General features: G+C 46.6%; 1 protein-coding gene across 2 annotated transcripts in view; it reads left to right on the top strand.

Annotated features, from left to right (window-relative positions):
- The window catches only part of STK10 (serine/threonine kinase 10), a 200,572-nt gene that overhangs the window by 108,786 nt on the left and 67,393 nt on the right, over positions 1–24,393 (top strand). For both annotated transcript variants that reach the window (XM_077137647.1, XM_077137646.1), the window contains exons 3-4: positions 10,436–10,484; positions 12,962–13,111. In XM_077137647.1, the coding sequence (XP_076993762.1) occupies positions 10,436–10,484; positions 12,962–13,111 (199 nt within the window). The remainder of the gene's footprint in view (positions 1–10,435; positions 10,485–12,961; positions 13,112–24,393) is intronic.

The raw sequence follows: 24,393 nt of genomic DNA, 5'->3' as shown, positions 1-24,393 counted from the left end.
TGAATGGACCTCGGAAATAGTAAGCTAAGAGAAAGAAGCCAGACACAAAAGACCATTGTTTCGCTTTGCTAAAGCTGCCAGAATGCTATATGCCAGAAATGGATTGGCTTTTTTACAAAGGGGTTGATTAGGTTACAAATTCACAGTTCTGAGGCCATGAAAATGTCTGAATTAAGGCCTCAACAAGATGATACCTGGACTCTGAAGAAAGGCTGCCAGCATCTGGAACACCTCTGTCAGCTGGGAAGGCACATGGCTGGTGTCTCCTGGTCCTTGCTCCTGGTTCGTTGCTTTCAGCTTCTGATTCCAGGATCCTCTCAGCTTCTCCAAGAAAAAGCTCTGGATTTCATTTCAGCTTAGCATCTCCTAGGGCATTTTCTGTCTCCAAGCCTCTGTGGGTCCCCTCCTAGCTTTTCGGTGGCATGTCTCTCTCTAACAGTCTGTGGTTTCTCCAAAATGTGTCCCTCTTAAAGACTCCAGCAAGCAGCTTAAGACCCACCTTAAATAGGCAGGGTCGCATCTCCACGGAAACAATCTAAACAAACAGTCTCACCCAACTATAGGTCTGCCCTCATAAGATTGGATTAAAAGAACATGGCTTTTCTAGGGTACATAGTTTCAAGCCAGCACAACCACATATTGGATGATTCCATTTATATGAATTTGCATAGCTCAAAAGTTTATATAATAACCAGTCTCAAAATAATGCTCATCCCTGAGCCTCTGAGGAGGGAGGGCTGAGAAAACTGGGGTGATCAGGAAGAGAACTACTTCTTGAATCAAGCCTGTGTGGAGCAGAGGCTGGGTTGGGGCTGGAGCTGGGGTGCACTGTGTGCCGTCTCGGTGAATCATCAGGCCTCCTGCCACATGGGACTAGTAGTTTAGCCCCATAATTGCCAGCTCCAGCGTACAGGAACTGCTTTTTCATGGCTCTATTCCAAGTGGCTAAAATAGAGTACTTGATTCATGTTAGGTGTCCATACATTCTTGCTACGATGAGTGAATGGATGGATGGATGGATGAATGAATAGATGGATGAAGAAACAGAGTCCCCAAGATCTGGTGTTACTTCCCAGGATCACAGAGCAGGTGGCAGAGGCCAATGTAAAGCCCTGACTCTTATTTGCATCATGACAGCTGCTTCACCTAAACTGATTTGGGAATTGAGGTAGTTCTTCAGTTTCCTTTGGCCTCTAGCCACAGAAGAAATCCAGCAACTAATGGGTACCAACAGTCCCCCATCCAGTAGGAGTGTGTGTATGGGCCGAGGTCATGAGGGAAACCAGGAGATTGCACAAGCAGCCTGCCTTCTTAACAGAGGGTACACTGGTCTTGTGGCACACCCAGACCTGGATTCAGAGCCCAGCTCTGCCTGCACAGCTGTAGGTCCTCTCTGACCCTCAGTTTCCTCTTCTCTCAAATGGGGAGCAATTCCTGCCTTACAGGTTGAATTGAAAGCTCATGTTAAAGATGTTCTGGTGCCAGTAGGAATGGTGGCTTACACTTTGTAAGACCTTCCAGATGGCTAGAGAAGAAGTAAGAGCACAGGATTGAATGTGAACTCTCCAGTCAGTGCTTGGGTTCAAATCCTGCCCTCACTTATTTGTTGGGGACCCTCAGCAAGTTAGGCGAATCTCTCTGAACTTCAGTTTTTTTATTTAAAACAGGGTTCGCAAGCTGCCACCTATATATTTGTAAATAAAATTTTATTGGAACACAGTCATGCCCATTCATTCACATATTGTCCGTGAATGCTTTTGTGCTATGATGGCAGAGCTGGGAATTTAAGACGGAGTGTGTGGTTCACAAAGCTGAAAATATTTACTATCTGTTCTTTTACAGAAGAAATTTGCCAACCTTCATCTGTAAAATAGGGATAACAAGAGAATTTACCTTCCAGGACTGTTGTGAGAATCAAACAGCCCCTGAATAAAGAGCTTTAGGTCTGAGCTGGGCACATGGTAAGCTCTCAGTAGCTTCTGAGCTGGAGACAAGTTGGCTCACATTATAAAAGCCCAGGTTTCTGTGAGCCTCTGCTTCTGTCCCCTGAGGCTTTCTCAGAGTGTTCCAATTGGACCAGTGCCTGTCCCCACACCCACTAGCCCCCAGCACCACTAATCTGCTTTCTATCTCTATGGCTTTGCATATTCTGGACATTTCACATAAATGGAGTCATCCAGTATGTGGTCTCTTGTGTCTGGCTTCTTTACTTAACACAGTGATTTCGAGGTTCATCGATGTTGTTACATATATCAGAATGTCATTCCTTTTTATGGCTGAATAATATTCCATTGCATACATATACCGCATTTTGTTCAGTTCATCTGTCGATGGGCTTTGGGGTGTTTCTACCTTTGGGCTATTGTAAATAGTGCTGCTATGTACAAGCTTTTGTGTGGACATCTGTTTTTACTTCTTTTGGATATATATCTGTGGAATTGCTGGGTCATATGGTAGCTCTAACTTTAACATTTTGAGGAACTGCCAGACTGTTTTGCCAAGTGCCTGCCTCATTTTCCCTTCATGCCAGTGGTATATGAGGGTTCCGGTTTTTCCACATTCTCCCCAACACTTGTTGTCCATCTTTTTTATTTTTCCCATCCTAGTGGGTGTAAAGTGGCATCTCATGGTTTTGATTTGGTTAGATTTTCCTAATGAATAATGACATTGAACACCTTTTCATGTCCTTATTGGCTATTTATCTTTCTCAGCAACATGCTATTCAGAGCCTTTGCCCATTTAAAAATTGTTTTCTTTTTTATCTTTTATCATTGCATTATAAGAGCTCTTTATATAGTCTAGATACTAGTCCCTTATCAGATATATTATATGCAAATATTTTCTCCTGTAATGTGGGTTGTCTTTTCACTTTCTTAATAGGGTCCTTTGACACACTAAAGTTTTCAGTGTTGATGAAGTCCATTTAATCATTTTTTTTCTTTTTGTTTGCTGTGCTTTGGGTGTCATATCTACTCATCTTATCTTTACTAGCCCCTAGGAGCCTCCTTGACACATACTCAGGCACCTTCAAAGCTTTTTTTAAAGAAGATGCCTTCAAAGCTTTTTTTAAAGATTGGAAGATAGTTGAATGATTATATTTATTTGTTTGTTTGAAAATTCTCATGAAACTGATTCTGTACCATCTTTAGTGATACAAACCTCTAAAATTTCTTTTAGACTACCTAGTCCCTTCAAACCTCGCCTGGTAAAAGGCTCACCAGGATGAACTCACAGTCTACCAAAGCCCCTACCTCATTGGTTAAAAACGGAGGAAAAAGGGACACTGACAATGAAACTCAGGGTAGAGAGGAGCATAAAAGAGATGCTAACTCTGCCAGTTTGTCCCAAGATTTCTCTACTGAAGTCTCACATTGCATTTTTGTTTGTTTGTTTTGTTTTGTTTTTGCATGGGCAGGCACCAGGAATCGAACCTAGGTCTCTGGCATGGCAGGCAAGAACTCTGCCACTGAGCCACCATGGCCCACCCTCACGTTGCATTTTTATTAGGAGGAGAGACATGGTGCCGTGGGCCTCTTGCTATTCTGCGAATCCCTGTAGAGCAGTGGTTCTAGCACCAGCAGCAGCACCAGAGTGTGATCCGGGCACCCCCAGTAGCAGCATCTGGGCACTTGTTAGAAAAGCATATTGTCAGGCGCCACACTAGACCTACTGAATCCGAACCTGGGGTTGGGGTCCAGTCAACTAGAAAAGGCTCATACTTTGAGATGCTCAAATTCTAGCCCCATTTTAAAAAATTATTTATTTTTTTATTGATCTATATTATATATTCACATGCCACACAGTCATTCAAAGCGCACAATCCATAGTTCACAGTATCATCATATAGCTATGCATTTATCACAATAAACTTTTTTTTTCTTTTTTGTGAAAAATTAACATATATACCAAAAAGTAATACAGTTCAAAGGACGTCGCAACAATTAGTTGTAGAACAGATTTCAGAGTTTGGCTTGGGTTACAATTCTACCGTTTTAGATTTTTACTCCTAAGTGCTTTAAGATACTGGAGATTAAAAGGATTCTAGTCCCATGTCACCTTTCCAGCCTGATCTGATCCTCACCTTTCTGAACCTACTGGAACACTCTGCATTTCTTCCCCATCCACACTCTTCCCTGCCTCCCTGCCTTCATATTTGCTTTGTTCTGCCTGGACTACCCTTGCACTTCTCCACCTGGCAAACTTGTCCTTCAAAGACGCACCTAGATCATGTCATCTCCTCTGGGAAGCCCTCTGGGATAGCCCAGACGAATCACTGAGTCCACAAGCTTTGGGGGAACATAGTTCAAGCTGTGCCCATCCCACTCTTTTCTGCATTTGCCTTCCCTGGCACACTTGGGGCAGGGACTTGTCTGATACATCCTGGGTCCCAAGTCCTCAGGTTTGGCACAGACTAGGAATTCAGATGGCGTTTGTTGACCGGATTCTACTTTTGTGCCCCCCTACTGGGCTTAGCCATGTGAGGCCTGCAGTGGACCCTCAGTTGATATCTGCATGGAGTCCATGGTAGACCTTCAGTTGATACCTATTGATAGATTAAGCAGATCACACCTTGCTTCTCTAAGAACTGGGAAAACCCTGAGCTACCTGCAAGACCGAAGATGCTTGCTAGCCTCGTGAGGAAGCATGATGGGCAGGTTGCTAGAAGGTTCAAAAATTTAGTGCTGGGCACTCAGAGCCATCAGATTCGGGGGTTGACAAGGTCTCAGAGGCTTCAGCTTTGCACCCAAGAGCCTTCCATCCCGAGGAGCTGCCCTTTACCCCAGGAAGCTGTGGGGACAGCATGCTAAGGCCTTCATCAGAGGAAGTCACAGATAATGCATGTACAGCCATGAGTTATTTTAGACCAGATATTTCAAGGGAAAAAAAAAAACACGTTTATTTCTAAAAGATTATATTGGGTATTGAATTATGTCCCCCACAAAAGACATGTTCAGACCCTAATCCATTCCTGAGGCTATGAATCCATTCATAAATAGGACCTTTTGAAGAGGTTAATAATATTGGTGAAGGTGGGGCCAAATTGAGGATGGGTCTTGATCCATCTGACTAGGCCTTATAAAAAGGGGAAACTGTGGATGCGGCCAGTCAGTGGAAGCCCGAAATCAGAAGAAGCCCAAGAGAAGAGAGACCCAGCCGCAGGACAGACGACAGATATCACCAGAATGTTTCTCACCCTGGGAGAAAGGTGGCCTTGCTGCCGTCTGCATGCTGATTTCCAGCCTGCAAAGCCTGAGACAGTAAATGCTTGTTTAACCCAACCCATTGTGAAGTATTTGTCATAGCAGCTCCGGCCAATAAAGATGGTTTATAACCCAAAGTCTTCAAATCGAATATGGAAAATACACATATTGACATATGTGCTTCCATTCTCCTTTCTAGTAACTTTCTAAGGCATGAGATTTATTATTTTATTACTTACACCCCATGTTTTTCTGTAAAAGTCCTGAGAAGTTTATAATCCAATCCCTCTGAAACCTTCCCACTGACAAGCTGAAGGTGAAAGCTTGAGACCTGTGTATGAACCCCTGTAAGAACCATGTAATGGAAGGGACAGCTTGGGCTTGAGAATAAAGTCAAGGCCATGGAAGGTTACTTAATTCAGAGCTTCCTAGTAACCAAGACAAAAAAAAAGAAAAGTAATAAAAGCAAAGTACAAGGGGCCATAAGGGGTCTTGAACTGCAGAAGGGGAAGTCAACCATATTTTCAGAATGCATGAACTTTCCTGGTACTGACCCCTGGAAGGATGTGTCACGGTCCTTGTGTAAGGGGTGTTGTGTAAGGGACAGTGTTACTGAAAGACACAGGCACCGCCTAGACTGGCCACATCTCATGCTAACTCTTGATAACAGCTGAGGTCATGTTGATAAACTGTAGTTCCGGGAAGAAATATATTTTTTAGGAAACTTAAATAACAACACCATCTAAGCCTGAGCTTTCTGGTGATTTCATTTGATAGGGATTCAACAAATGCTTGTCAGTCGGTGTGACTACTGGCTGCTTTCATACTGGGAACCTCATTTGCTATCTTGACCAACATCGGAGGTGGAGATTGTGAGTGCCATTTTACAGATGAGGGCAAGGAGGCTCAGGGAGATTATGTAGCTTACTCATGGTCATAGAGCCAATGAAGTGGCAGAGCCAGGACTGGAACCCAATATCTACCACCTTTTCCTTTCCCCATACACTCCATTAGAGAAGAGGAAGGTGTCTACATCTGTTGAGTAGTCATTATACATCAGGCCTAGGCCTGTTGTTCTATAAACACGAATGCCATTTATCCAATCCTTACAGTAATTTTAGGAAGTATGTGGTATTATCTCATTTTACAGAGAGCATAAGTCAGTGCCCATGGCTACACTGATGGTGAGTGGTGGAAAAGCTAAGCAGCGGTGTCTCACCTGCTTTTGGTGATGGGACTTGCACGTGCAAGAGTCAATGGAAACGTTTCTTTGTATTTACATTTTTCTGAGTGGGAGAAGGAAGAGTGCTGTTCTAGCTTGCTAGCTGCTGGAATGCAATATACCAGGAACAGAATGGCTTTTAAAAAAGGGAATTTAGTAAGTTGCTCATTTACAGTTCTAAGGCCGAGAAAATGTCCCAGTTAGAACAAGTCTATAGAAATGTCCAATCTAAGGCATCCAGGGAAAGATACTGTGGTTCAAGAAGGCCGATGAAGTTCAGGGCTTCTCTCTCAAGTGAGAAGGCACATGGTGAACACAGTCAGGGTGCCTCTCTCATCTGGAAGGGCACATGGTGAATACAGCGTCATCTGCTAGCTTTCTCTCCTGGTTTCCTGTTTCATGCAGTTCCCCAGGAGGCATTTTCCTTCTTCATCTCCAAAGGTCACTGGCTGTGGACTCTTTGCTTCATGGTGCTGCTGCAGCATTCTGTACTGTCTTCGAATCTCTTTCATTCTCCAAAATGTTTCCTCTTTTATAGGACTCCAGAAACTAATCAAGACCCACCCAAATGGGTAGAGACACGCCTCCACCTAATCCAGTTTAACAATCACTGTTGATTAAATCACATCTGCAGGGAGATGATCTGATTACAGTTTCAAACATACAATACTGAATAGGGATTAGAAGAAACAGCTGCCTTTACAAAATGGGATTAGGATTAAAACATGGCTTTTCTAGGGTACATACATCATTTCAAACCAGCACAGGTGCTTTCAGGGAGTCTCAAAGAACAAAACAAAAACAAAAATTTCAACCACAGAGCTTGAGATAGGAATCATAGTAGCAGCGCCTATGGACTGGGCCCACCAGGTGTAGGGCCTGTTCCTTTGAGGCATGGGTGTGTGTTGGCCTCACCTGACAGCTCACTCAGCAAGCAGCCTGGCAGGAAGGACACGTTACTTCTTTTCTACCATTGCCTCTTGTGGCTAGGGTTTTTTTCTAGCATTTAATAGGCTTTGGGATTCTGTCTGTCCTCTTTTGTGGAGCTGAGAGTTACTAAGAGGCCGAAACTCTGCTGTGCTTCGAGAAATCAAGTGCCTATGTTGTCACTTCCTTTTCCTCCCTTAACCCTTGGGAACAAAGCCTAGCTGGTTAGCAGTTGGTGAAAAAAGTGAGTGAATGAATGAGTGATTGAATGAAAGGACGAAGAGCCTCTTCCTCAGTGTTCTGGATTGGCAAGATATTAACTGTCTCTCATGACTTACTGGAGGATAATAGGCCGTTGTGTTGTTAGAGAGAAGTCTTGGGGAAGCTGGGGTCAGGCCTCCTGCTCTGATTGCCAGGCAGGGCTGGAGAGCCTGGAGAAGCCTCAGAGGCCTATCCTTCCCTCCCAGGGTGGGCTCCCACATGCGAGCTGGAGGACACCTCTTGCACAGCTCTTTCCCGTGGTCCTCCACCTTCCACTGTATGTGGCCTTCAACCTTGGCGTCCCTAGGACCTCGAGTGTTCCTGGCCTGGCTTCAAGCCCCCGTTTGATTTGTGGTGCCTTCTTGCATCCAAGCGTTAGCTTGTCCCCGAAACATAGCCCAGCGCTAGGACCCCAGCCCTTCAAAAAAATCGGCAGCTCAGCCTTATTTTGCAGCAGCGGAAACTGCTCAGACAGTTGAAGTGACTCATTCAAGGCCGCAGAGCCTTAGTGAGGTGGTGAGCTGGGAATGGCTGCCTTCAAAAGTCTCATTAGATAGATAACAGTTTTTTAGTTAAGGAGTAACAGAGAGGCTGAAGGGAACTGCCTGAAAATGCAGAGCTGTGTTCCAGCAGCCGTGTTTCTTGAAGATGCTTGTATAATGACTTAGCTTTCACAATGTGACTGTGTGATTGTGAAAACCTTGTGTCTGATGCTCCTTTTATCTACCTTATGGACAGAAAGCAAAACATATGGATTAAAAGTAAATAAATAATAGGAACAAATGTTAAAATAAATTTAGTAGATTGAAAAAAAAATTAGGCCTAAGAGTCACCCCCCAAGAGAACCTCTTTTGTTGCTCAGATGTGGCCTCTCTCTCTCAGCCAACACGACAAGCAAACGTACTGCCCTCCCCCTCTCCACGTGGGACATGACTCCCAGGGGTGTGGACCTTCCTGGCAACATGGGACAGAAATCCTAGAATGAGCTAGGACTCAGCACCAAGGGATTGAGAAAACCTTCTCAACAGAAAGGGGGAAGAGAAGAATGAGACAAAGTAAAGTGTCAGCGGCTGAGAGATTGCAGAGTCAAAAGGTTATCCTAGAGATTATTCTTACACATTATATAGATATCACCTTTTTAGTTAAGGTGTAACAGAGAGGCTGGAAGGAACTGCCTGAAAATGTAGAGCTGTGTTCCAGTAGCCATGTTTCTTGAAGACAATCGTATAATGATACAGCTTTCGCAATGTGACTGTGTGAAAACCTTGTGTCTGATACTTTTTTTTATCTACCTTATGGACAGATGAGTAAAACATATGGATTAAAAAATAAATAAATAATAGGGGAACAAATATTAAAATAATAAATTTAGTAGATTGAAATGCTAGTGAGCAATGAAAGGGAGGAGTAAGGGGTATGGTATGTATGAATTTTTTTCTGTTTTCTTTTTATTTCTTTTCTGAATTGATGCAAATGTTCTAAGAAATGATCACGATGATGAATATACAACTATGTGATGATATTGTGAATTGCTGATTATACACATAGAATGGAATAATCATATAGTAAGAATGTTTGTGTTTGTATGTTGGTACATTTAATAAATAAAATAAATTAAAAAAAAAAAAGTCATGCGTCTACCCGCATCTTCACATTTACATCACCAGGAAGCCCCTGGGAGGGCTGAGGTGGCTGAGGTTTTCTTTCCTGCTTAGTGGGGTAAGGTGTATTCTTGAATGCCCCCAGGCAGCGTCTGGGCCTCTGCTGAGTTTTACTGGAGGGACCTTACAGCACACATGGACCAGGAGCAGGAGGCTGGGAGGGGATTCTGGGAGTGTGCCTTGAAGTTTGGGAGACTTTCCTCCTTCCCCACCCAGCTGGAGCCTACTCTAAGAAAAAAACAGAAAGCATTTGTGCACATAGATAAGAGCCCAGAGTGGGCCAGGAGGAGTGAAGTGAAGTTAAACCAGGGAAGGAGGGCCCTGTGTCGGCACCCACGGCATTTGTGCCATAATGGTGTCCTTCTCCATCTCCTGGGCTTGCCTTGGAGCCCCTTGAGGGGCCAGGTATGGTTGTTCTCCCAGGGCATGCTACCTACTGAGTGTAGAGTAGGTGCAGGTTGAATGAATGAATGAATGAATGAATGAATGCCCAAATGACCCAGGAGGGAGGAAACCTGCCCTCTGTACCAGGACCTGCCACTGTATGATCTGTGTGGCTTTGGTCATTCACAGCTCTTCTCTGGGGCTCAGTTTCTCCATCTGTCAACTGAGGACGTTAGGTGAGCTGAGTTTGAAGGCCCTGAGGTTCTGAGGTTCTCACCCAGCGAGGGGCCCAGGCTCCGGAAGGTGGAGCATGGCAAGAGATGAGTGCTGGGATCCACGAGGCCTTAGCGGGCTTGTGGGGCCAGGAGAGGTGTCCTCTGAGGCTCTTGGCTGGGGAGCGGAGGAAACGAGGGCAGCTGGCAGGCGGTGCAGAGTGCGGCAGCCCGGGGACAGGACAGGGCTCTGGCTAAAAGGCTGCTCTCTGCAGCATTGGGTTTCCATGGCAACCTGGATTTTCTTTTGCTGCAAAAGGGTGCACCCACACAACTCATCTGGGTGTTAGAGGCTCTTGTGAGGGTTGGGGCCAGATTGCGGGGTGGGGGTGGGGGATGGGGCCCGAAAGGACAGACCCCCTGAGGCAAGAGGAGGGAGAGGCCGCGAGATGGCGCAGCAGGGGGCATCAGGACTGGGGGGCACCACCTTAGTTGGAGGGGACCCCGCAGGTCTCCCACCTCGTGGACACCCCACTCATTGTTAACTATGCCTTGTATCTTCCGTAGATCATGATCGAGTTCTGTCCCGGGGGAGCTGTGGATGCTATCATGCTGGGTGAGTCTTCCTTGATTGGACACACCCGAGTCCTCCGTCTGCACCCTGGACAGTGTGTCTAGCACCGGCGTCCTTCACTCCCCCACTCCGGTGGCACCCGTGGTCTGTGTGAGCACCCCACTGCTGGGTGTCCTTCATGGCGGGGGAGGGGAGATCTTGGAGAGAACGCAAGACCCTTGTTGGAAGGCAAACCCTTTCCCTTCCAGAAAGCCGGTGCCGTTGAGCTGGTCGTGGACCCTCTCAAACCTCTGCAGCTATAAAATGGGTTCAACTAGCTTTTGCCCTACACCTCTGTTAGGAGGTTAAAATGAGATGATCGAGGGAGGTTCTTTGGAAAGTAGGGGATATACCCAACCCCTCTGTAAGAACTCAGCGGGGATATTTTTGGGTCTTGATGTCCTCAGTGCGCTTGACCCATAACAAAACACCTATTAGTTATCCTCACTCCTCTGTGAGTGGCCACTGGATGCCAGGGATTCGGTAGCTGCTTTCAGAGACGTATTTTCATTTAACCCTCACTTATAAAATCAGAAAGAGAGTCTTGGTTTTATCTGTGACCAGGAAGACACCTGGGCGGTAAAGGAGCCTGCCCAAGGTCCTACAGCCAGGGACGTCAAGGGCTGGCTCCCCTCCTGCTCTTAGCTGCTCCCTTGGAGTGTTGTTCTAGCTGGAGGGAGGTGAAGGGGGCCAGAGCCCACCTCTGCACATGGGTCTCAGGGAGCCAAAATAACTAATCATGAATGACCAGGTGGGATGCTTGAGCACAAGAAGGTCACCTTGACTTCTCAACCCCTTCCACCATCACATCTGATGGTCTCACATTCTACCATTTCTACCTCCTTAACCCATCGGGTTGGGAGCCCTTCCTTGTCACCTTCCCCTCCCTGTGGCCTGATGCAGCCACCTTCCCGGTCCAGGGACAGCCTCTGCTGGCCCTGCTTTTACTCCCTGGCCGTCTCTCCACTCCACTAGATGGATTTTTTTTTTTAGGACATAAATCAGTTTGTGTCTCTGTTTTGCTCAGAACCTCTCACGGACTGCCCATTGTATTTCAAATAAAATTCAGCCTTCTCTCTGCGGCCTGCTGATTCAGGCTGTGTCCAGCCCTAACCTCCACTCTCTTTCCCCTCATCCTTTTCCGGCAGCCACGCCATGGTCCTTTACATATGCTGTTCCCCCACGTGGAATCCTCTTTCTTCCAGTCCCATCTGCTCATTCTCAGCTCAGTGCCACTGCCTCTGGGAAGATGAGCCCACCATCTCGGAGCAGGGGCCGAAATGTGGGAAGCCCGAGTGAGCTTCTCTCCCCAGCTAGGCCCTGGGCAACTGGCCTGTCTGGCCTCCCCAGCCATTCCACCTTTCCACATCTCCTGGCTACCACCACTGCCAGGCACCTCACTATTTCTTCAACACCAGCTCTTTCTAGCTTCCATGTCTTTGCTTCTGCTGGCTCCTTGGTCTGGAATGCCCCTGTCCCTCCTTTTACTCCTCTTAAACCCCTTTCCTTTCTTCCAGACACAGCTCGAATGTCCTTTTCCAGGAGGCCCTCCCAGTTCCCCCAAGTAGAGGGAACTGCTCCCTGACTTAGTTTGTCAGGGTTGCTATACCAAGTATCTCCGCCTCGTTGGCGTAACAACAGGAGTTTATTGTCCCATGGTTTGGGAGGCTCAATGTCCAAAGTCAAGGTGTCCTGGGCGATGCTTTCTCTGAAGACTGTAGCTTTCTGGTGCTGGCTTGTCATGGATCACAACTCAATCTCTGCCTCCATCACAAAGTCGTCTCTCTCCCCATCTGTTTCGTCCTCTCTGTGTCCAGTGTCCTCTGCATGTAAGGACTCCTGTCAGATTGGAGTAAGGCCCACCCTTATTCAGTTTCATTAGTCTCACCTTAACTGGTAATACCTTCAAAGATCCTATTTTCAGATGGCCTCATATCCATATCCCCCAGGAGTCAGGACTTGAATTTATCTCTGTGGAGGACATGATTCAATCCATATAACATCACCTATCCTGACCTCCCTCCAATTCCAGGCTTTAGTCACCGTTCTCAGGTCTGTCCTTGCATCTGTCCCCCAGGTGGGGAGCCTGGCACACAAAAGCACCCACTCTGTACCTGCTGACAGACAAATCTCTGAACCCCAGTTGGACTGTCATTATGAACTACAGCTCTGCAGCCAGACTGTCTGGTTTGAATCTCAGCACTCTGATTTCTCTCCTGTGTGACCCTGAGCAAATTCTTGAGCCTCAACTTCCCCAACTGTAAAATGGGGGTGGCGATCGTGCCTGCTTCCAAGGGATGTTGTTAGGGTGGAATGGGTCAGTAAGCGTAAAGGCTCCCGGGCAGCCTGGCACACAGGAAGTGTTCAGCAATGGTGGCAGCTTCTGCTACTTCTCATACCTGGTATGGGCCCGACACTCAGTTGGCTGTAGGGAGTGTCTGCTGAATCCACGACATCTAACTGTCTTGTCTTCTTTCTAGAGCTGGACAGGGGTCTCACCGAGCCCCAGATTCAGGTCATTTGCCGCCAGATGCTGGAAGCCCTCCACTTTCTCCATGGTAAGAGGATCATCCACCGGGATCTGAAAGCTGGCAACGTGCTGATGACCCTCGAGGGAGACATCCGGCTGGGTAAGGGGAGGCTGTGGGAGGAGGGCCCCTGGTGGGGAAGGTGCAGCCGCAGGGCGCCTGCCTGGGGGCTTCAGTGGGTAGAGAGGAGCTTCACCACCTCCCGCCCTCGGCCAAGGCCGTGTTCATTGCCTCAGCAGTTCTCAACTGAGGGGCCACTGGGTCCCCAGGGACATCTGACAACTGGTTGGAGGTGATCTGGGTTTTCACAACTTGCGGTGGGGGATACCACTGGCACTTAGCGGTGGTGGGGGAGGAACAGAGATGCTCTGCAGCATCCTGCAGTACCCAGGACAGCTCCTCCACAACAAATAACGTCCGGCCCAAAATGTCAATAGTGCCAAGGTACGGAAACCCCAGTGTAAGCTTTGGATAAGTGACTGTGTCCCACTGCCCTTCAGTTTCTTTACCTGTAATGCCGAGATGATAATCCCCGCCTCTCTTGGAGTGTTAGCATAAGTGGAGTGCCTCCTGCGTTGTGGGCCCTGCAGTGAGCATTCCGGAAGGGCCTGCCGTGATTCCCGCTGCTTCACCAAGTGTCTGCTGGGTGCTGAGCTTTGCACTGGGCTTGCGGGACAGGGAGGTGAATGAGACCCCAGCCCTCCCCCCACAGAATTCCCAGGCTAGTGGGGGGCATGTGGAAGCATTGGGGCACTGGGGTCCACGTGTGCCGGGGTTGTGAGTATACACGGAGGGGCGGTCTGTCCACCTGGACGAGGGAGGTGGCAACTTGGAAGAGGCTACCTGGGAGAGGAAGTGTGAGCTGAGATTTGAAAGTGGGGTACGTATGTGTCAGGTAAACAAGGCCGGGCAGCGCAGTCCAGAAAGGGGGAGCCTCATGGGCAGAGGCTTGGAAATGTTTGAAAACATGGCATCTTGGGTGAATGGGAGTGGGGGGAGGGAGGGATGACAAAAATAACAGCGCCCACATACCAGGTGTAGGATGTACCCACTGGGTGTCACATGTTGGACAAGGCCTTCTCTATCCATCACTTCATTTAACCGTCATTCCAGGGCCACTCTGGGGGTGGGGATCACATCCAATTTACAGTTGAGAACAGTGAGGTTCAGAGAGGTGAAATGAGATGCCCAAGACCATTCCAGGAGGGAGGAGAAGTAGCAGAATTGGGACTTGTGTCTTCTGGCCCCACAGCTCCCTCATTTGTGGGTAGAGGGTTTGGTCAAAGGGGAAGGTAGCCAAAGAGGAGCTGATGCGGGGAGAGCTTTGAGTTCAGGCTCTGAGCATATCCAAGGGAAACTTCAGCTTGGTCTTCAAGAACTTATCAAATGGAAGAGGCAGAACACAGAAACCTAAGTTAGGACCAGCCCACAGGCTGGACAGAGCAGGGAAACCCAGAGATGGACAGGGATGAGGATGGTCCCCAGGGACTGTGGGCTGAGACATACCCAGTGAGGCTGCTCTCCTCTTCACACACCCAGAATCTGGAGGGCACTGACATACTCAGCAGGCTCCAGAATTACACTTAGACCCAGCAGAGAATAGGACAGATGCAGATGGGTGCATCAGATTTCAAAATGACTTGGCAGGTCCAGTTGAGAAAACCAGGAAGCCAATTAAGGAGGAAGAAAAACTCACAGGGAGTGGAGTGTGCATATTTGTATTTACACAATCACCATTGGGCCCGGGAGCTGCGGTGTGGATGCCTGCCGAGGCCTGTTCTGTTTTGAAAAATCCTCTTCCCCGCTGGGGCCCTGAATGTGTGGCCTGGTGTCAAGTGGGGGAGGCCTAGGAGACTGGATGACAGTCTGTCTGCCTCTTTCTATCCTCCTGGGACTGTTTTGGGCCCCTGGGGACACCTCCCATGTCCTTATGCAACTCAGGGGTGCAGTTGAGAATTGCTTTAGCAGGTCTTTCTCCCAGGCCAAGCAGAGAGGACTAAAATGAGAAGCAGTAGGGTGAGCCAAGCGCAGGGTGGCATGTGGATGCAGCAGGCCTGGTTCAAATGCTTGCTCTGCCAATCTAAGCGGAATGATCTGGAGAAATGTATTTAACCAGTCAACCCTCCTCAGCTCTTCCTTCTATACTATGAAGATAATGACAGTGCCTTCTCACAGGACTTTTGGGCTAATTTGGGTGAATAAATCAAATACAAAGTGCTTAGGGCTCCATCTTTCTCTGTTACCAGCCATTTTGCCTCTTTCTTGCATTAAATGTTTACTTCTGCCTAGGATTTCAGACTTCCTTTGAGATTTCATCTGATAGTTTCAAAATAAAGCACAAGTTCCATTTCCCAGTGGGTGTGAAGCAATTCTCCTTTGCCCAGCAGGAATCCTTCTGTGCAGGAAGGGAAAAGGAGAGCCCCAACCCCCCTGAGCTGCTGGGCTGTTAAATGGGATGTGGATATCTGTGTTTTCCTGCTGGATCTACCAACTCAGTGAACCTGGACAAGTCACTTAACCTTTTTGAGCCTCAGTGACCTCAAAGTCCAAGTTGGGGTGACAGGTCCCACCACACAGAATTGGTATGACAATTTAATGAGCGAATGCATGCAGAGTATCTCAGAGGTGCACAGTCTGTTATTTGTAAAGCTCAGCAAATGCTAAGTTTCCTTCCCTGGGTGAGGAATGATTCAGAGCAGCCACTACCAAGAAGGTCCATCCCCCCTACTCCAAAGGTCTCCAGAGACCCTTCCCTGAAGATAGAAGGCAAATTTCACAACTTGGGAGTCCTTCAAGTTCCAAGCAGAGCTCTGAACTGGCTTAAAAATCAAAGTGTGCAGCATAGAGCCTGGAATGTAGTAGCTACTCAATAGTAGCTTCCGGCATTATCGGGACTGCTTCCATCTATGATTATCTCAGGAACCCTAATTCCAAGATGCTCCCCAATGAGAAGCCTGGCAGACAACAAGGAGGAACCAGCCACCCTCATCTCATCCCCCACTCCAACCTAGCAATCCTGCTTCCTGCTCAGAGGACTAGGGTCCTGACTCTTTAGCTACCATGCACCAAGCCAATGTTTGGTATACATCAACTCCTTTAATCCTCAGATATCACCCATAACATTTTAAAGAGATGGGATTTGGGACCAAGATTCACACAGCTGGATTCAAATCAAGGCCCCTGGCTCCAGAGCCCACCTGCTTAACTGCTACCCTCTTTCAGACTCCTCTGGGTGTGCAGGATAAACACCTGTCTCACATGACGGAAGGGAGGTACACACAGCTGGGCCTCAGGGGTACTTAGAACCTGGTACACAGATGCTGCCAAGACTCCATCTTTGTCACCTCCCCCTTTCTTGGTTAGACTCAGACAGTCCTCTTCGCAAAGCTTCGGGAAAGGTCAAGTTCCACATTTCCCGCCATCACCTGCAGAAAGAACAGGAACTCACCGTTTCAGGTCTCAAGAGTCAATAATCCCAATGAAGGGCTCCGATTGGCCCAGCTTGAGTCAGGTGCTGATCCCTGGGCCAATCAACTGAGGCTCAGTAACAAGGGGTTCTCTGGTAGGCCCAGCCTGTGACAAGAAGGGTGGGGTCATGTAACAATGTGGAAGACCCTTTCTCTCCCCCACCTCCTCACCCCTCCGGTACAGTGTGGTTGGGACGGGAGAGGAGGTTTCCGTAAGGGGGGTTTGGGGCCGGCCAGAAAAACAAATTGTTGCCCAGCGTGGACTGGCAGAGCTGATGGGAATAATATAGGCCCAGCAGAGGGGGGGTGGGGGATAAGTGAGGCAGAAATGATGAGGGCTGGGAAGCGAGAACAAAGGACTGTATTTGTGGTGGAGGTTGAGGGAAAGTGCCAGAAAAAGGCAGGGTCATGTGGGGAGAAGGAAGAGGGAAACCAAAGGCAGTGGGAGTAGGGGGCCAAAGATGAAGGAGAATGAATGGGAAAACAAAGGCTTTCTCAGTTGCCTGAAAATCGAAAGAAAATTAAAATTGAAATCTCCCAGTGGTCGATCAGTTGTTCCGGGCTCACATTCTCAGTTGCCTGAAAGTCGAAAGAAAATTAAAATTGAGATCTCCCAGTGGTCGATTAGTTGTTCCGGGCTCACATTTGCCTCATACTATGATCCCATTTAGCAGACAAGGAAGCTGAGGCTTAGAAAGATGAAGCAATTTTTGTCTAAGATGACAATAGAATCTTCTCACTTCCCTGCCAGCTACTGTTTCCAGGACACTCTTGCCCCTGAAGGCAGAGCCACCTATTAATAAAGAGAAGCCACTTGGGTCCTCCTGAGAAGCTCGCCTTTAATGAGCCAAGAGACCCTTGTGCTGCTGGCTGCTGTCATCCTGCCCAAGGAGGCCGCTGGGACTCCACGGCAGGTCGGGACAAGGCCTTCCTTTCTCCTCTCCCCATTCCAGTGAGAGCAGGTCCCATGCGGTCTCTCGACCTCAGCTTCCCGACCTGTATCAGGAGGAGCCTGGCTCGCGTTTATTTTTGGAGCATTGTTGGCATTTTGGGCGGGACAGTTTTCAGTGTCCAGCATCCCTGGCTCCCACTGCTGCCAGCTGCTCTCTCCCCATTGGTTTTGCCAACCAGCCCACCTGCTTGTCACGGGACACCGGCAGCCCCCTGGGGGAGGATCACCTGTCTGTCAGGCCTAGCATTCTGAGGCAAGCCAGGAAAGGAAGAGAGAGAGCTGCGGTTGGATGGTGATTTGGCTTTAATTTGCCTGAAATTGTCCGGGACAACCTTGGATTCTTCTGGCTAGTTGTCTACAGTGAAGGGGACAAATGAGAGAATTTCTTGTGCATCTTCATACATTCACTGGGTATGTGTATAATGTGCAGTGCATTTTACACTGTGTATGGGATTGATTTCCTGATTACTGATATTTTCTGATTAATGATATTTTCTGATCATGTAATACATGATATTTTTACACATATACAAAGATATGCTTGGAGATAGTCATTGCAACAATGTTTGTATTAGCAAAAAATCAGACCCTAGTGTACTCCAGTAGAGGTTTTTAATGTGATGTGGTCATATAGTGGAACCCTTTTCAGCTGTTGGAAATTAAGTTGTAGGAAATGTAAGCTGTCTTGTAAAGATGTACAATACAGACTGTGAAGGGGGAAAATCAGTTGCAAAATAGTATGTTTGGTCTGATTTCAGTTTCTAAAGTAGCAAATATATACAAATTATAAGTATGTGCATGCGTATATGTACATATATATGTCATATGTATAAATATTCTTCAAAGACATGATTAATTTAATATTTTTTGGTATTCCATCACATACACAAGCCATGATTGACCTTCTTTATGAAGCCCCACAAGTTGGATGTTTAGGTTTCTCGTGAGTGTTCCCTCAATAAATAATGCAGTGATGAGTGTGTGTTCACGGACCTTTGGCGCTTTGTCTGTGATCAGACCCGACTGTTAAGAGGAGTTCTCAGAAGTGGAATTGTTGGGATGTACCATGGCTAAGGGTTCTGTAAACACTTGTGGCCTGTGTGCCCTTCAGGCTGGCTGCCCCAGTTGGCACTCCTGCCCACAGGGTGCAAGGTTTTCTTTCACCACTTCCATTCCACTTCTGGGTTTTACCTAGAAAAGGGAAAAAAAAACCCACTAAAGCCAATAGAGTTGCCATAGGCATTTAGTTTTCTTAAACCACAAAAGCAGTGCATACTCTTTATTTTAAAACATTTTAAAGAAGAAAAGCATCTCAAGCAAAAATCAATGAAAAAAATGTAAGGCCCCGTTTGTCCAATGCTTTGCCAAAATCCCACTTCCAGGGAGAGGTTGAGTGTCAGTCTGATGTGCCAGCTTCCGTACCCTTTTCTGTGTTTACATGCATTTTCTGGGTTTACAACTGGAATTATACTATGCATTCTGTAATATTCATCAATCCGCAACAGGTCATGGACAGCCTCAAGTTAATAGATACAGGTGCAACCTCGTTCTTTTTCAGGGCTGCATTTTATTCCATAGCTGGGATGAGCTATAATTTATCAAACCACTTACCAACTAGACTCCAGCAACAATTTAAGTTTTTCCCAATTTTTTACTCTTTCAAATATTGCTTTTATAGCCATCCATATATAGAGTACAAATCTACTTGGGGGCAGTATTTGGGGGAGGGTGTTTCTATTACAGAAATATACTGTCAGACATATTTTTTAAAACTTGATTTTGAGGGTGCACAGGTGGTTCAGTGGTAGAATGCTTGCCTTCCATGCGGGAGACCTGGGTTCGATTCCTGGATCATGCACCCCCCCCAAAAAAAAACCCAAAAAACTGGTTTTGTTCTTTTTCTTCTAAACATGTATAGAGTAAAGGCATTCCAGTGAAGTTTGTTCAGCTATTCATCCATTCACTCAATAAATGTGTGTTAGCTGATGCAGGCTCCAGGGTGACAGCATGGACAGAGCAGAAATGGGCTCTGCCCTTATGGCATTACAGTCTGTAGAGGGAAATTTCCTGTGTCCCCACTGGCATTGTCCCTGATTCTTGTTTTTAAATGGCTCTTCATAAGAATAGCCTGCCTGATGAAAATGCCTTTTGAATTGTCCAAGGACAGCAGCCCACCCAGCCAAGGAAACCCTTCCTACACCCCCTGAAGGAAGCTAACAGGCTCAGAGCCACCCCTGCCCCATGGCCAGAAAAAGCTGTGGCCCTTGGGCTGCCTGGAACCCAGGCGGTGGGAGAGGCAGCTCTACCCTCCTGGCTGGGCTGATCTTGTGGGGTGGGAGGGGAAGTAGCAGCTATCCAAAAAGCCAGCTCAGGGCTTGCCTCAGGAAGGGCTCCGGGACCACCTACATGTCGTGAAAGTTGGTGGTTTCTGTCCCCTCACTTTTCCTATCTATTAGCAGGGCCTGTGGGCAGGGAATGGGGTTGGGTGGGGCAGGGAGGGAGTGGCGAACTTCTGCTTCTCTCTGAACCGGTCTGCAGAGCAGTTGCTCTTCCCAGAAGGTTTCCTGGGAGGTGCTGTCAGTGTTTGCGAGGGAGCCCCCCTGGGGCCCAGGCTGACCCAGCAGGAAAGGGGCTCAGCCCAGCCTCCCATCTCACTTAAGAGAGCCGAGGGACCCCCTGCTGTGCTCACTCATCTGCTCCTGCAGGGTTTTATCAGCTAATAGAGCAACCACTGTCCAGTTGGCACTGCCTGGGGTGCAGAGACCAGCTTTCCTGACCTCTCCAGGAGGGTGTGCCTTGCCCCATGGAGGCTGGGCTGGCTCACATGCCCCATGGAATTGCACCATTCCCCTGTTTTCCAGCCTTTGCCAAGAGCCAGGCTTGGAGCCAAGTGCTCCCAACCACCCTCTGAAATGGCTCTACTGTGTCATTTCCCCCATGTCACAGATGGGAAAAGTGAGGGTCAGAGATGTTTACAACTCTTCTAGCCCCTGCTTGCCTCCTGCCTTATCTCTTCCTAACCCCCTCCCTCCAGCCACGTTGGCAGCCTCCAGCCAGCTCAGTCCCAACTCAGGGCCTCTTACTATGCTGGCCATTTCCGCTGCCTGTGGAAACTTCCCCAGCTCCTGGTCTCGTGACTGAAATAGCCTCCTCTCACCCCCACCCCCACCCCAACTCCCCACCTGCCTTACCTATCATTGGCCCACTCGACTAGGAATTGTCTTGTTTTTGAATGTGTTCATTGAGTGCCTGCCATTCCCACTAGACTCTAAGCCACTTGAAATGAGGACTTTTTTTCAATTACTTTTTTTCTAAAATTAGAGCATTTAAATGTTCACAGAAAAATCATGCAGAAAGTATAGAATTCCCCATATCACCCCCACACAGTTTTCCTTATTATAAGCATGTTTTTCAGCTTCCAGTACCTTTATTTTCCCTTGACCCTAGATACAAAAATTAATTCTCGGATTTATTCAGTATTGCTTTAACTACACAAATTCAAATTCTGTATTTGAAAAATATTGAAAAAAAAAAGAACATGGCCTTCTTTTAAGGTCGCTTATGAACAGTACAAGTTACTCTTTACTTTTCTGTTCCAGGCAAGCTTTGCAACCAATAACCTACTTGCATAAGTTTTTTTTTTTAAATGCGATTTGATTGAGTTACATCCACATACCATATAATCATCCAGAGTGTGCAATCAGTGGTTCACAGTATCATCTTCAGTTCTGCACTCATCACCACAACCGATTCTTGAACATTTTCATTACTCAAAAAAATACGTGAGAATAAAAATTAAAATGAGAATACCCAGAACATCCCCTATCCCTTATCCCCCCATTATTTATTTATTTATTGTCCTTAGTTTTTTACTCGTATGTCCATACACTGGATAAAGGGAGTGTCAGCCACGAGGTTTTCACAGTCACACTGTAAAAGCTGTATAGTTATACCACTGTCTTCAACAATCAAGACTCCTGGAGTACAGTTCAATAGTTTCAGGTATTTCATTCTAGCTATTCTAATACACTAAAAACTAAAAAGGGTATCTATATAATGCATAAGAATAACCTCCAGAATGACTTCTCAACTCCTTGAAATCTTTCAGCCACTGAAACTTTATTTTCTTTCATTTCTTTTCCCCCTTTTGGTCAGAAGCCTTTCTCAATCCCACGATGCAGGGCCCCAGCTTCGCATAAGCTTTTTACTTTGTGAATCAACTTAAGTGATGATCCCTCCCCTTAGCCATGATTCAAACAAATACGTACAACACGTCAATTCCTGCCCTAAAAAAAATTATTCAACTCTGAACTGTCAAATTCTTCTCATAGTTCGGCAGGTGGAACACCAGAAATAGATTACGGGCAACTTTTAAGTCTTTCACTTAAGCAATTCAGGGTTGACCTTTCAAAAGAAGACACAGTTTTCTCATTAAACTTTGTTTTAACAGCTCCCAAAATTCCATGACAGATTTTTGGCCAAGTTCTTTCCTTTTAAAAAGTACTCATTTAAAAAAATAATAACTTAAAACTGCTGCACAAAATAAACAAATGGTTCACAAAATACCCCTTTTCTTCTGAAGGTTTCATAATGTGTTGTTACTATTAAACAATCCCTTGACTATTAAAGTTAATTGGTCGATTGAAACAAACAGTTCTGAGACTATTTTTCCACCACTGATGAACACTGGGGTGACAGGTCATGGAGAATATTCATTGAACCTTCGGAGCTTTCTGGGCAGACTTGGTGACCTGGCCAGCTCCAGCAGCTTTTTGTCCACTGCTGTTTCATTTGCTAAAGCTGCCAGAATACAATATACAAGAAATGGGTTGGATTTTTCAGTGGGGATTAATAGTTTACAAATTTAATTTTAAGACCATGAAAAATGTCCAAAGTAAGGCATCAGAAGGAAGATACCTTCTCTGAGGAAAGGCTGCTGGCATCTGGGGTTCCTCTGTCACGTGGAAAGACATATGGCAAAGTCTCCTGGTCCTTCTGGGTTTTGGTTTCACTGGCTCTCTCCCTCGGCTCCTGTGGGTCCTTGCTTGTTTCTCCTGAGACATTTTTCTCTAAACTCTCTGGACTTTTACTGTCTTTTATTCTCGTCACAAAGGATTCCAGTAAGGGACTAAAATCCACCTTGAATGGGCTGGGTCACATCTCAATGAAAATAGCCTAACCAAAAGGTCCCACCCACAATAAGTCTGCACCTACAAGAGCCGATTAAAAGAACACAGTCTTGGAATGATTTCTAAATGTTGTGTTAGTTAATTTTCTTTTAATTAATAAAAAAAAACAATTAAAAAAAAAGAACACAGTATTTTCTGGGGTGCATAGAAGATCCAAACCAGCACAACTATTAAACATAAATGGCCAGTGGAGACAAACAGTTCTGAGCCCATTCTTCCACCACTCATGAAGTCTGGGGCGGCAAGTGTCATGGAGAATATTCATCGCACCTTTGGTGCTTTCTGGGCAGAGTTGGCCACCTAGTCAGATCCAGCAGCTTCTTGTCCACTGCCTAGATGGCACTCACGACCAGTCTGTCTCATCTCACAAACAACAGAATGCCGCAGAGGGAGAGAGTCAGAGAAGCTCTCAGTTCACATGGGCTTGCTGGGAGCCATACCAACGATGGCAGCAGCATCAGATTTCAAGAATCTTGGGCCGTGGTCCAGCTTCTTGTCTGCATGGCAATCAGTCTTCTGCTCAGCAGCCTTGCAGGCAGCCTGCAGGGGCCTAGCCTGCACTGATGGGGCCTGGCAGCTCAGGATGCTTCAGCTGCTACCATAGGGGCTCATGTCTGTTGGCACCAGCCACGTTGTCACGGCAAACACTTTTTATAGAAACATTTTTTTTATTGAGAAATCTTCACACACATACTTTCTATACATAGTGCACAATTAATGGCTCACAAAGTTGTGTATTCATCACCATGATCATTTTTTAGACCATATGCATCACTCCAGAAAAAAAAAAGAAAAAGAAAAAACTCATACATATGATACACCTTACCCCTCTTTCTCGTTTGTCACCCTGTTTATTTATTTATATCTATATTTTTTTACTCATCTGTTCATACCCTGGATATAAGCAGCATCAGACATAAGGTTCTCAAAATCACAGTCACATTTAAAAGTTGTATCTTTATACAGTCATCTCCAAGAATTAAGGCTACTCGAACACAGCTCAGCCATTCCAGGTACTTCCCTCCAACCACTCCAATACACCATAAACTAAAAAGGGATATCTATGTAATGCATAAGAATAACCTCCAGAATAACCTCTCAACTCTGTTTGAAATCTCTCAGCCACTGAAACTTTATTAATCTCATGTCTCTCTTCCCCCTTTCAGTCAAGAAGTCTTTCTCAATCTCTTGATACCGGGTCCTGGCTTATCCCAGGCTTTCTGTCCCACATTGCCAGGAAGATACACGCCCCTGGGAGTCATGTCCCACGTATGAGGGAAGGCAGTGAGTTCACATGCTGAGTTGGCTTAGAGAGCAAGGCCACATCTGAGCAACAAAATTAATTCTCTGGGGGTGACTCTTCAACCTAATTTTAAGTAGGCTTAGCCTGTCCTTTGCAGAGATAAGTTTCATAGGGGCGAACTCCAAGATTGAGGGCTCGGCCTATTGATTTGGTTGTCCCTGCTGCTTGTGAGAGTATTAGAAATTATAGAAACATTCTTAACACGGAAGCTCACTTATCCCCAGAGAGAGTTTCACTCAAAGCTTCATGGTGCGTTTCAACAGACTGTCACATTCACAGGAGCAGAGGTGGCCACCAGCCTGGCTTGAGACCACTTGTCTCCACTCAGTCCCCAGGAACCAGACCAATACCACCGATTTTGTAGACATCCCAAAGGGACTGACACAAAGGCTCGTCAGCTGGACGAGTAGGTGGCAGGATGCGATCCAGAGCTGCCAACAGCATGGTTCCACCACCGTTGCCATCTTTACGGG

Source organism: Tamandua tetradactyla, chromosome 20 (assembly GCF_023851605.1).
Source record: "Tamandua tetradactyla isolate mTamTet1 chromosome 20, mTamTet1.pri, whole genome shotgun sequence".
NCBI lineage: Eukaryota > Metazoa > Chordata > Mammalia > Pilosa > Myrmecophagidae > Tamandua > Tamandua tetradactyla.
Note: the sequence above shows the minus strand (reverse complement) of the source record. Positions and strands in the feature narration are given on the sequence as shown.